The sequence below is a fragment of the Bubalus kerabau genome, chromosome 1 (genome assembly GCF_029407905.1).
Source record: "Bubalus kerabau isolate K-KA32 ecotype Philippines breed swamp buffalo chromosome 1, PCC_UOA_SB_1v2, whole genome shotgun sequence".
Lineage (NCBI taxonomy): Eukaryota > Metazoa > Chordata > Mammalia > Artiodactyla > Bovidae > Bubalus > Bubalus kerabau.
The window spans coordinates 52,610,970-52,623,825 of record NC_073624.1 but is presented as its reverse complement, the minus strand read 5'-3'; the positions used below and the strand labels follow the sequence as shown (position 1 = coordinate 52,623,825).

General features: G+C 44.3%; 1 protein-coding gene across 1 annotated transcript in view; it reads right to left on the bottom strand.

Annotated features, from left to right (window-relative positions):
• The window catches only part of NUAK1 (NUAK family kinase 1), a 78,158-nt gene that overhangs the window by 35,039 nt on the left and 30,263 nt on the right, over positions 1–12,856 (bottom strand). The window contains exon 2 of the mRNA XM_055574893.1: positions 9,150–9,270. Coding sequence (XP_055430868.1) covers positions 9,150–9,270 — 121 coding nt within the window. The remainder of the gene's footprint in view (positions 1–9,149; positions 9,271–12,856) is intronic.

Sequence of the window (12,856 nt, the reverse complement as noted above, 5' to 3'; positions counted from 1 at the left end):
GGGTGGTGTCATCTGCATATCTGAGGTTATTGATATTTCTCCTGGCAATCTTGATTCCAGCTTGTGTTTCTTCCAGCCCAGCGTTTCTCATGATGTACTCTGCATATAAGTTAACTAAGCAGGGTGATAATATACAGCCTTGATGTACTCCTTATCCTTTTTGGAACCAGTCTGTTGTTCCGTGTCCAGTTCTAACTGTTGCTTACTGACCTGCATACAGATTTCTCAAGAGGCAGGTCAGGTGGTCTGGGATTCCCATCTCTTTCAGAATTTTCCACAGTTTATTGTGATCCACACAGTCAAAGGCTTTGGCATAGTCAATAAAGCAGAAATAGATGTTTTTCTGGAACTCTCTTGCTTTTTCCATGATCCAGTGGATGTTAGAAATTTGATTTCTGGTTCCTCTGCCTTTTCTCAAACCAGCTTGAACATCAGGAAGTTCACGGTTCACGTATTGCTGAAGCCTGGCTTGGAGAATTTTAAGCATTACTTTACTAACATGTGAGATGAGTGCAACTGTGTGGTAGTTTGAGCATTCTTTGGCATTGCCTTTCTTAGGGATTGGAATGAAAACTGACCTTTTCCAGTCCTGTGGCCACTGCTGAGTCTTCCAAATGTGCTGGCACATTGAGTGCAGCCCTTTCACAACATCATCTTTCAGGATTTGAAATAGCTCCACTGGAATTCCATCACCTCCACTAGCTTTGTTTGTAGTGATGCTTTCTAAGGCCCACTTGACTTCACATTCCAGGATGTATGGCTCTAGGTCAGTGATCACACCATCGTGATTATCTGGGTCGTGAAGATCTTTTTTGTACAGTTCTTCTGTGTATTCTTGCCACCTCTTCTTAATATCTTCTACTTCTGTTAGGTCCATACCATTTCTGTCCTTTATCGAGCCCATCTTTGCATGAAATGTTCCCTTGGTATCTCTAATCTTCTTGAAGAGATCTCTAGTCTTTCCCATTCTGTTGTTTTCCTCTATTTCTTTGCATTGATCGCTGAGGAAGGCTTTCTTATCGCTTCTTGCTGTTCTTTGGAACTCTGCATTCAGATGCTTATATCTTTCCTTTTCTCTTTTGCTTTTCGCTTCTCTTCTTTTCACAGCTATTTGTAAGGCCTCCCCAGACAGCCATTTTGCTTTTTTGCATTTCTTTTCCAGGGGGATGGTCTTGATCCCTGTCTCCTGTACAATGTCACGAACCTCATCCCATAGTTCATCAGGCACTCTATCTATCAGATCTAGGCCCTTAAATCTATTTCTCACTTGCACTGTATAATCATAAGGGATTTGATATAGGTCATACCTGAATGGTCTAGTGGTTTTCCCTACTTTCTTCAATTTCAGTCTGAATTTGGCAATAAGGAGTTCATGATCTGAGCCACAGTCAGCTCCTGGTCTTGTTTTTGTTGACTGTATAGAGCTTCTCCATCTTTGGCTGCAAAAAATATAATCAATCTGATTTCAGTGTTGACCATCTGGTGATGTCCATGTGTAGAGTGTTCTCTTGTGTTGTTGGAAGAGGGTGTTTGCTATGACCAGTGCATTTTCTTGGCAAAACTCTATTAGTCTTTGTCCTGCTCATTTCGTATTCCAAGGCCAAACTTGCCTGTTACTCCAGGTGTTTCTTGACTTCCTACTTTTGCATTCCAGTCCCCTATAATGAAAGGGACATCTTTTTTGGATGTTAGTTCTATAAGGTCTTGTAGGTCTTCATAGAACTGTTCAACTTCAGCTTCTTCAGCGTTACTGGTTGGGGCATAGACTTGGATTACTGCCTAAAAACCCTGCTGCTGCTGCTAAGTTGTTTCAGTCGTGTCCAACTCTGTGTGACCCCATAGACAGCAGTCCACCAAGGCTCCCCCGTCCCTGGGATTCTCCAGTCAAGAACACTGGAGTGGGTTGCCATTTCCTTCTCCAATGTATGAAAGTGAAAAGTGAAAGTGAAGTCGCTCAGTTGTGTCTGACTCTAAGCGACCCCACAGACTGCAGCCCACCAGGCTCCTCCATCCATGGGATTTTCCAGGCAAGAGTACTGGAGTGGGGTGCCATTGCCTTCTCCGCCTGAAAATCCTAGATTAAGGTTTCTTCTGCCAGAGGAGAAAAGTGTTAATTGCTTCTACTACAGGTGTTTCCAAACCACTGATGCTCACAGCGCAGCCCTGCTTTGGTTTCTAATCTAACCGACTGAGCAATGGTTATTCTATGGTGCTTCTCAAACTTGACAGTGCATTAGAGTCACCTAGAAAGTGAAAGTGAAGTCGCTCAGTCGTGTCCGACTCTTCGCGACCCCATGTACTGCAGCCCACCAGGCTCCTCCGCCCATGGGATTTGCCAGGCAGGAGTACTGGAGTGGGGTGCCAGAGTCACCTACACAGCACATCCAGGCCCACCTGCAGGGTTCTGATTCTGTAGGTCTAGGGCGGGGCCCAGGAGGCACTGATGCTACTGGTTCTGAGTCTCTGTCAGAGAACCATGCTCAGATGTATTATTCAGCAGTTTCTTGGGATCCTGCCACCATCAAGGGGTTCTTTTCCAGGGCAGCAACAGTTTCTGACTCCAGGACCTCTGCTGGGTTTGTGGAAACACGTTTTACTGGCCCAACTGTCTCTGGCCACAAGTTGTGAGCGAAGAGAAGGCAGGAACATCCTTCACTGGAGCCTGGATTTTTAAAGCAGTGATTCTTCACTAAGAGACAAGCAAACTCTTTACCTGCTGAGCCATAGGAGAAGCCCATATCCCCTTCCAGAAAGATCTAATGGAATCTCAGAAGGCACAGTTTGCTTGAGAAAGCATATATGTTTCTAAGAAGCTGGAAGGAGCTTTTAACTGATGTAAACTCATGCAAGACATCTCCATGGTAGGAGTTCTGATTGAGTAGAATACAGTCTCTTTCACATCTTCTCATGGGCAGCAGGTTTAAGGTAGATGAAGCCAGGCCATGAAACTCACATGACTATCAAAAGAGACACATTTGCTTGCGATTTTGTTTCTGAAGTTTGAGAGACTCTCCCAAAGGCAAGCCATCTCCGCTGACAGAGGCCAAACAGCCATCCTACTTTGTCCCAGAAAGCCAGGCTCCCTCTTACCTAAGACAAGGGATGTGATGAAAGGGCTAGCCAATTCCGAAATATCACAATGCAAAGGGCCAAGAGAGAGATGTAATCTTTCAGGGCCAAGAAGAGAGATTTCCAGGAACAAAAACACCAAGGGCATCAAAGTGAAAGCAGCAGCCCAATCTCCCCCACTCCCCACCTTTTTGCTTTTACGTGCGTGACTGTTACCAGATGGGGTGCTGTTTCCCTGAAGTGTTATGCAGCAAGACACTGCTTCATGGTTTTGCAGATTTGAATCTCCGGGGCTTTCAAAGGGGAAATGGGGGTGAGACAATGTGCCTTTGATGTTTGAACTTGGGTCCTGAAATCAGAACCCCAGGCAAAAACCGTTTTTATCTCTTCCATCCTAGGCAACCAAGTTGAATGCTCAGGCGGACACTTCCTTTTCAGCTGTTCTTTCCTTATTGTCAATTACCTCCCTGCTGAGAGAATGGCATCCCTTTGACTGAAAACAGGGGTCCACCTTGAGATGAGACCAGTGATTTCTTTCTTTCTTTTCTCTCTTGATTAGGTTACCCTTAGTATCACACACCAGAAGGTAGGTGTCTATCCCCTTTTATTTACTTAGCATTAGGAGCCAGTGATGGTTTGTGTTTACACAGAGTTGACAAATTTGAGGGTCAATCACGTTCACTACAGGTCAACACGAGAGTAACCCTGGGGTCTGGTTTAAGAAAGAAACATTTGAAAGGAATTATTTTGGGGATCTGGTGACCAGCAGCAGTGATTCAGTGAAGTTGCAGATTTTATGAGCCTGCAGATATTGTGTGGTGGTGGTTTAGTCGCTAAGTCATGTCTGACTCTTTGCAACCCCATGGACTATAGCCTGCCAGGCTGCAAGTACTGTGAATAATATACAAATAACTTACATTTCCATGAACTAAAGCTCATAAAACACTTGACCAGTGAGTTCACCAGACTGGGGACCCAAGCTTCTTCTTGAGATATATGCAGAATTATTTTCTAAGGTACACACCATGCTGAGATTGAATGCTCTCACATATTTAAGACAGTAACCACTATGAAGGCCAGGAATTTTGTCATGACTGCTATTATTGTTTCTGCTACTGCTGCTGTTGCTAGGGTATGTTTGGTGTATATGTTTGTGTGTGTGTGTTTTAAATCACAAAGGTCCTTATTTAAGAAGAAATTGTAAAGTTCACTTGGCTAATGTCCCAACAGCCACTTAGATGCCTGGGCACTGATTTTTCACTCCAAAAATTAATGCATCTCAGCACTAAGCTAAGGCTTCTGATTAGCTCATCAAATAATCAGCTGTCAAGAAGAAGGTTCCGCTTTCACTCTGTGAGCTGCAGAGACCAGTGTATTAACTGATAAACTCGGGTTTCATCACCATTTCTGTCACCACATTGCCCATGCCATGCTCCAAGGTTCAAAAGGAGGGGACAAAGGCCAGGATGAGGGGGATGCCTGGAGCACAGTGGTGGGCTGCAGAACCAGAAAAATATGACATGAGGTCAGAGGTCCAGGGCTGAGGACTGGCAGAGGAAAAAAACAAATGCAGTAAGAAGAACTTTGTGCTAGGGCCATCAACTAGTCAGCAGACTCAATATTACAAGCTGAATGTGCTGTGCTTAGCTGCTCAGTTGTGTCCAACTCTTTGCAACCCCATGGACTATAGCCTGCCAAGCTCTTCTGTTCATGGGATATCTCCAGGAAAGAATACTGGAGTGGGTTGCAATGCCCTCTGCCAGGTATAAGCTGAATATCCCCCCCTGAAAAAGTTCGTATGTCAAAGTCCTAAACACCTAATTCTTCAGAATACAACCCTATTTGGAGTCTTTAAAGACATGATTAAGTTAAAATGAGGTCATTACAGTGGACCCTAATCCAAAATGGGCTTCCTTGGTGACTCAGTGGTAAAGAATCAGTCTGCCAATGCAGGAGATATGAGTTCGATCCCTGGGGGAAGGTCCCCTGGAGGAGTAAATGGTACCCCACTCCAATATTCTTGCCTGGGAAATCCCAAGGACAGAGAAGCCTGGCGGGCTACAATCGGTGGGGTTGCCAAAATGACTAGTGACCTTCTAAGAAGGAGATTTTTGGATACAGATACATACAGATGTGAAGATACACAGAGAAGACAGCCATCTACAAGCCAAGGAGACAGGCCTTAGAAGAAACCAACTCTACCCACACCCTGGTCTTGGATTTTCAGCCTCCAAATCCAAAATAAATTTCTATTGTTTAAGCCACCCAGTGTGGTAGCAGCCCTGGCAAGCCAACACACCCAGCAAGTCATGAACCTGCCTCAGGTTCTACAACCACAAAATGGGAACACCTAGGCTGATTAGCTCCTGGGTAGGCTGCAGGGATCAAATGCAAGTAGGTATGGGAGAGCTCTGTGTACAAGGCAGAATTCTACAGATAACATCAGGATGTCTAACCTCACTCTGGGTGCTGCGTTCTCGGGTCCTGAACAGGAGACAGATAAAGTCACAAGACCTGGAGACTCTGGGGTCACAGGCGGGGAGTCATAGCTGGAATCACATTTGGGGATCACCTGTTCCTAATCCCTTGGGAAGGGAGGGGAGCTGCCCTCCTCCACAGTTATTTAGTGGATGTGGGAGAAAAAGAACTTGCGTGGGAGAAAGGAAATAGAATGGAACAGATACTGGAGATCTCCAAGAAATTAAAAGAAAAAAAAAGGCATATTTAAATTCCTGGGAGTTCTGTGGATTAAAACAATACCTTTTATTTGTAAGGTACACTGCTGGTCACAAAACATTTAAAACCAATATAGTTCTTTTTAACCTATTTGAGGTCAGGAAGGGGTTCCCTGGTGGCTCAGACAGTATAGAATCCGCCTGCAATGTGGGACACCTGGGTTCAATGCCTGGATTGGGAAGATCTGGAGAAGGGAATGGCGACCCACTCCAGTATTCTGGCCTGGAGAATTCCATGGACTGTACAGTTTATCCTTCTGAGAGTCTGATGAAAGCTATGCATTCACTCACTACCTAGAGAAAAATAACTCATGAACTTAACACATAAAACATTATATACCAACATGGTCCCATCCTACAATAATGAAAATGCTCTATATCTATGCTGTCCAATATGGCAGCCATGAACCACTAGTGGCTGTTGAGCCACTTGAAATGTGGCTAATGTGACAGAGCAACAGTATTTTTTATTTATTCCAATTAATTTTAATTCAAATATCCATCTATGACTAATGACTTCTGTTTTAGACAATATAGTTATATACTATTCCAGAGGATTTACAGACCCCTGCTGCTCACCCATGAAACACCTTTATCAACCACATTAAGAACCACTTGGGATGAAGCTGACATAAACTTCACATCAGTGACCTTTTGGAACCTACCTGTATATGTATCATCTCATTTAATCCTGCTGCCAAACCCTAGGAGAGGACTAGAATGGCAATCCCCATTTTATAGGTACAGTCACTGAGGCACTGCAAAGCCAACCATCCTGCCCAAAGTCTCATGTATAGTGTAACTCAAACTCTTCCTTGACTCCCTAGACCAGTTCAAAGGATTTTAGAAATTGAAGCCCAAGTTCTCGCCTGAGGCCTTGGTAGAAATTATTTCTAGTCACCCAAAGAACTTTAATGCATGCAGATACCCATCGTTAAAGTTACAAGCAAAGGCTTCTCTTCTGGAAGCCACCAGCAAGGCCTGAAGTAAGGCCATTTTGACCTTGATAATAGTATATGATTCCATTGAGGTTCATCTCTGGCCTTCCTTTGGGAAGTAGACAGACTCCTGTTTCCCATTCAGCCTGAAGAATTCCCAAGGCCAAGGAGGGCATGATGCTAATGAAGAAGCAGGCTTCTTGATGCCAGATTTCTGTGACCACAAACTGTCTCCCAAATAAAGAACTGGAAACTTCACACTGGATTAAAACTCTCTCTGCCTTCCCGGCAAAGAAGCCTTCAGCTCTAGGCCAAGAAATCTCAAACACGGAAGTGTGCACAGAGCACGTGACCCACACTGGTCCATGCCGTGCACAGTGGCCTTCAGGTTTCCATGTTTCCACGGCAACTGGGCACACTGGGCAAAAACACTCCACATTTAATAAAATTCACTTTCATCCTGCATTTTGTATCTCAACTCACTTCTCACTTCTGGAAATTCCCCTCAGTTACCAGGCGTATTCAGATTTGTTTCTATCAGCCTGGAATTCTCCTTTTGTCAACTCTTCCTCGGGCTTCCCTGGTGGCACAGTGATAAAGAATCTGCCTGCCAATGCAGGAGATGCAAGAGATGTGGATTTGATCCCTGGGTCAGAAAGATCCCCTGGAGTAGGAAATGGGAACCCACTCCAGTTCTTGCCTGGAGAATGCCATGGACAAAGGAGCCTGGTGGGCTATAGTCCATGGGGTCGCAAAGAGTGGGACGTGACTGAGCACACACACAGGCACGCAATTCTTCCTCAAGAAAAAATTACCTTCAAGGCCCAGCCTGGATGCCATATATTTCCATGAAAATGTCTAAGCTTAGGTCTCCATGGTCCCAGAATATGTTATTTACATATCTACAGCAGGCCCTAGGACTCTTACATTTCTAACAAACCCAATTTATGCTGTTACTACTGGTCCAGGGGCTGAAATCAGAGACTCACTGCAAGAGATGTTTGTGGAATGAATAAATGACTGAATAAATATAAATTTCCCATAAAACCCTATTCCCAAGGCCCCAAAAAATGAGTTTTAGAAAAATCAAGATAAAAAATATTACCAGCACTTACTTCTAGATGAGGAGCAAAAACAGAAATAGCCGGGGGAGTGGGGGGGAAACAATAGCAAAAATCAACAGGGAACCAGAAGATGAAAAATCTGAAATATCAGAAAAACTTTAGGGTTACCATCTGGTTTCCTCTTAGCCCTTACTGTATAAATTATGAAGAACAGACCAGAGATTAAAAATAGGTTTATTTTTCTGAATCATATATTAAAAATATTCTGTAGAACTGCTTTGACTCAGTAAGTCCAAGACTAGGACTATTTCATAAGAAAATAATCAGAAATGAATGTAAAAATGATCTGCAAGGAAAGTCATTAAAAGCCCTGTTTACTATAACCAGAAATGTGAAACAATTTATATATTTGACAAAAGGAGATAGAGCCAATAAATTATGGTATGCCCATAAATGGAATACTATAAAGCCTTTCAAAAATGTCCTTATAGGGGAATATTTATTCACATAGGAAGAGATGTATGATATAAAAAATGAAAAACAATAAAGCTAAAACCCAGTATAAACAGTATGATCTAATTTTGGATTAAAAAACACATACATATATAGAGAAGTAGATAAAAATCTAAATATGGATAGAGAGCTATTTATCATACTAATAATTATGCTAATTTTAACAGTTATATTTCGATCATTTTTGCAATAAACACATGCTGCTTTTCTAATTTTTTAAAGGATATTTTTTTAATGTGAGTTGATTTCTTCCTGTGAAGGACCACAGAAGTGAAGCATGAGCACATATATAAGCTTTTTCCCTCCCTATGTTTCACCAAACACCAACAACGTACGTTCTATTTGTAAAATATCTGTCACACCAACTGATCCCTCTTCTTTCTTGGTATTTCTTGGACCGGTTGGAAATTCCTAACTCAAAAAGGCTAACTTTCAATAAGTAATGACACCACCCCTGAAGCATCAGCTTTGGGGAATGACATTTACAACAGATCCACCGTTACTTGGCCACCCAGAAAACTGCCATTTTCCCAGAAACCATGGGTGTCTCACATACTGGCTTTCAATAAGGTGGGTTGCTTAGCAACTGCCAAGAAACTGGGAAGATGGAAGAAGGCACCAGCCAGAGCTATTTTATGACCAAAGTACACTGTGCTACATGTGTCTGGTTGCATTCAAGGTAACCAAATAAGAGATAACACCCGGCTATTTTTGCATCATGAGGAAAAATACTTGGCTTCTGCCCAGAAAGGCAATTACCTAAAAATCTTGGCAAGCCCCATGGTATGAGAAATGGTCACTGATACGGGGGTGAAAAAAAAATCACTGACCTTCATAAATACTGATGATATGAGGATGGTTGAGGGATGACATGATCTCAATCTCTCGTCTGATGTGAACCATGTCTTGTTCATCCTTAATTTTGTCCTTACGAATGGATTTTATAGCCACCTATAAAGTCAGGAAATGAAATGTTACTCAGAGACCTAAACAGATGCAAATCAGCCATTGGGAGAGTTTAGAAAATAAATACAGATGTTACTTGTTGGCAGAACTGACAATAACCAAAACAAAACTTCGAAATACCCCCTATCATGTCTTTCATTTATAGCAAAAACACCCTTCTCCAGACAACAGAAAACATCAGGTTTTAACAGCCTCGGTTCGGGATAGTGTTTCCCCCCCCCCCTCCACAAAGCAAAGGGCTCCTTCAACAGGGCCAGATTCATTTACTCTAGGAATCCTGATCCTTTTTGAAAGAAGAAAAAAAAGAAAAAAGAGCTTGCTGTACAGGAGGTCAGTGACTAACACCAAAAGATGAAATTAGCATCAATCGGCCCCACCATGCAGCTGCCACAGTGATGGACAGAAAAGGCCTTATTGCATGGCCTGTCTGGAGGCCAATTCTGATTAAAGCTTGGATTTTAAGACTTTAGCCTATGCTGTGCTAATGCAATTGCTCAGAAGCCAAATCCTCCCTACATCCTTCCTCTCACTAAGGTACCTTTGCTAGCACATGATATGACCAAAAAGCTCTGCTAAAGAAAAAAATCAGAGTAAATCCAAGAAAACAAAGCTAGACTCCCTGCCTGGCCCCAGTTGATCCCAAAGCTCCATGCCAATGTGGTCTGCAAATCCAAACTGTAGAGAATTCCCAGGGCCATGACACAGAGCACTTACTCAGAAGAAACACAGAAATAAAAAAATTAAAAAACAATTTTTTTTAATTAAATGACAATGGGAATCTCATAGGGAAAAACTATGTTTGCCAATGGATTCATCTCTGCTCATAAACAAGTTGGTTGATAATTTCATCTGCCCTGTTTCTAAGGGGGGCAAAAACTACTTTGTTTGGGGGGGGTGGCGGGTTTTGCTGCCAGCTCTGAAAGCCTGCTTGGTTCCCTCCAAACTGGTCCTCTTGTGACCTCAGGCCTCAACTTAGCACTCTTTCTTGGAGGAAAGGCAGTAAAACCACCCCTCAGACTGCAAAATCACAAAGCACTCTGGAGAAAAAGTCCTTGTTAGCAGCTGCCCAGGGTCACACCTTGACTGTCTAAGAGTCAAGCAGGGGTGGTCTCCGCAGGAATGCACTCATCTCTGTGAACATTTGCAACTTCTGACTTGCAGCAGATACCCACGCAGCCCTAGACTTGGAAATGTTTCCATAAAATACAACCAGTCCAAGAGAACTAGGAAACTCTCATTATTCTTGATTTTGCTATGTGTTGGTTAAATCAACCAGCAGGTCCCCGGATTTCTCTTTTGCAGAACTTTCCCCAGTTGTCGTTAAATCCATATTGGTGTCATTACTATACTAGTGGGGATCTTATTCACTGCTTTAGCTCCAGAGCTTAACAACAGGCCGGGCACATGGCAGGCCTGTGAAAACACTGAGCATGGGCAAGCAGGGAGAGGGAAGGAAAGGGAGAAGGAGAGAAGGAGAGTGGACAGCGGGGAGGGGCTAATGCTACTGGATGGCTGGGAAGCCAGACCAGGGAAGTGATAGTCGCACTGAAGCACAAAAGGAGGGACCGTTCCAGTCAAACGTCACCACCAAGACAGGAACGTTAGGTTGATGGCTTAGGATTTCTTTGCATCCTACCTACGTGGGCCATCGAGGAATGGGGAAAGCAGAGGAGGAATACATGATGTCCTGCTGTAAACCCAGGGGCAGGCAGCATCTGCCCTACACTGTGGGTGGACCACACGGCTGGAGACAAAGAGATTGCACAGAGATGAATGAGTTTCCAGCTTCAATGCCCCCTTTCACCAGGGTGTCAGGCCCCCCAGCTCACCCGGGCCCTCACCTCAGCCCCATTCAGGACACAGCAAGAAAAGCCTGCCTTTGCTTACGTCAAATGTAAAGACATGACTGGAAGGCTTTATTTTATCTAAGCGGGGCCTGCAATCCTGGGAGCCTGCTCTGGAGGAAGCCGACAGTGAACACACGCAGGCCAGGGAGGATGTGGGTGGCTCTTGGACCAACTACTGCATTCCTCTATGAACTAAAGATGGGCTGAGGGGAGAAACCACCCCTGATTATGGAGCAGGCTGAACTTGGCCTTGAGGAGGCCCTATTGTCAAATGACAATAGAAATAAATTCTTTCACCATTCAGGGTCAGGCGAGGGTAGTGACATTCTCAGGGGTAAGAAAATAATCCCACCTGTCAATCTCCCCAACAGTCCAGTGAGAGGCCAACGGTCCCACAACATATCTGCCAGGCGTGGAAAGGAAAGTCCACAGCCCAGTGTGGAAAGGAAAGTGCCCGCATTCTAAGCAAACCCCACCCCAGCACTGAGAAAACTAAAAGGGCTCCATATATGTTAACAGCCGTGGTGGCTGTCCCTCTACAAAAGCTTCCCTCATCCGACAATGAATCTTCTATTGAAAGTGTAAAAGAGGACTCATTCTGCCCCTATGTCAAAGGCATAGTGGGAGACAAATGCTAGAAATCACTTAGAACCGTGCAACTGTCAAGGACAGAGGGAAGACATTCAGTTCAACTCCCAAGAGCGGTGTGATGATTCACCCAAGGTCACAGATCCAATTACTGGCCAACCATGAGAGCAATAAGGATAAGAATAATAGCAGGCATTCAAGAAGCACTTAATATATGGTACAGACATCAGACCATGGTTCTTTACGTCCTTAACGTTCAGGTTTCAGCTCCATGGTCCCTTAGGGAGACCTTCCCTGACCCTCCAGCTGCTTAGGCCACTCCTCCCCTATCCTCTCACTCCCTTCCTGCACAATCTGAAATGAGCCTGCTGCATATTCAGCCGGAAGCCAATTCCAGCTACCAAGATGTTTCCAGAGGAAACCCAGAGAGCTCAGAACGGTTGTCACTTTTTTGAAGAGTTGTTTAAAGAGGAGAATGAGCTCATAAATGCCGCTCCTGTAACGTAAGGTAGTGCCTCCTTTGTGGAGTGGAAGGATATAAACGGAGGGCAGCACATGGTGAAGCAGTATGGCCGGATGGGTTATGAACTTGGCTTTGAGTCCAGGCTGAAACCACATGCCAGCTGTGTGACCTGGAGCAGGTGGCAAAACCTCTCTGTGCTCTTGTTTCTTCATCTGTCAGGCAGGAAAATACAGCACCTGTCTCACAGGTCCTTATAAAGATCAAATAAATGGCTCAGAACACGCCTGGCCCAGGATAAGTGCTCAACGAATGTTTAAGGCGGAGAAAACGCCCCATAGATAGAGCCTTCCTTCCTTACTCTCCACGCTGGGAACAAACTTAATTCCTCCTGCTTCCTCATGGGGCAGCAGGAGAAGGTCTAGGGAATGGGGACCCCGCTTTGTTCTCACAGTGCATTAAGTGAACGAGAATTTCTCTCCTGGGTCTTTAAATTGTACCCTCAGCAGAAACGTCCAGAAACTCAGAGCAGCTGGGCTCATGGGAGCATCATGGCTCCTGAGTCTGAGACCAGACAGGAGGAGGAACAACTGGAATCCAAAACACAGCCTCGGGGCCGTTTTCCCCTTTCTTCTAACAGTGGCTGCCGGGTGAACATGGGAATCAAATGTTTCCA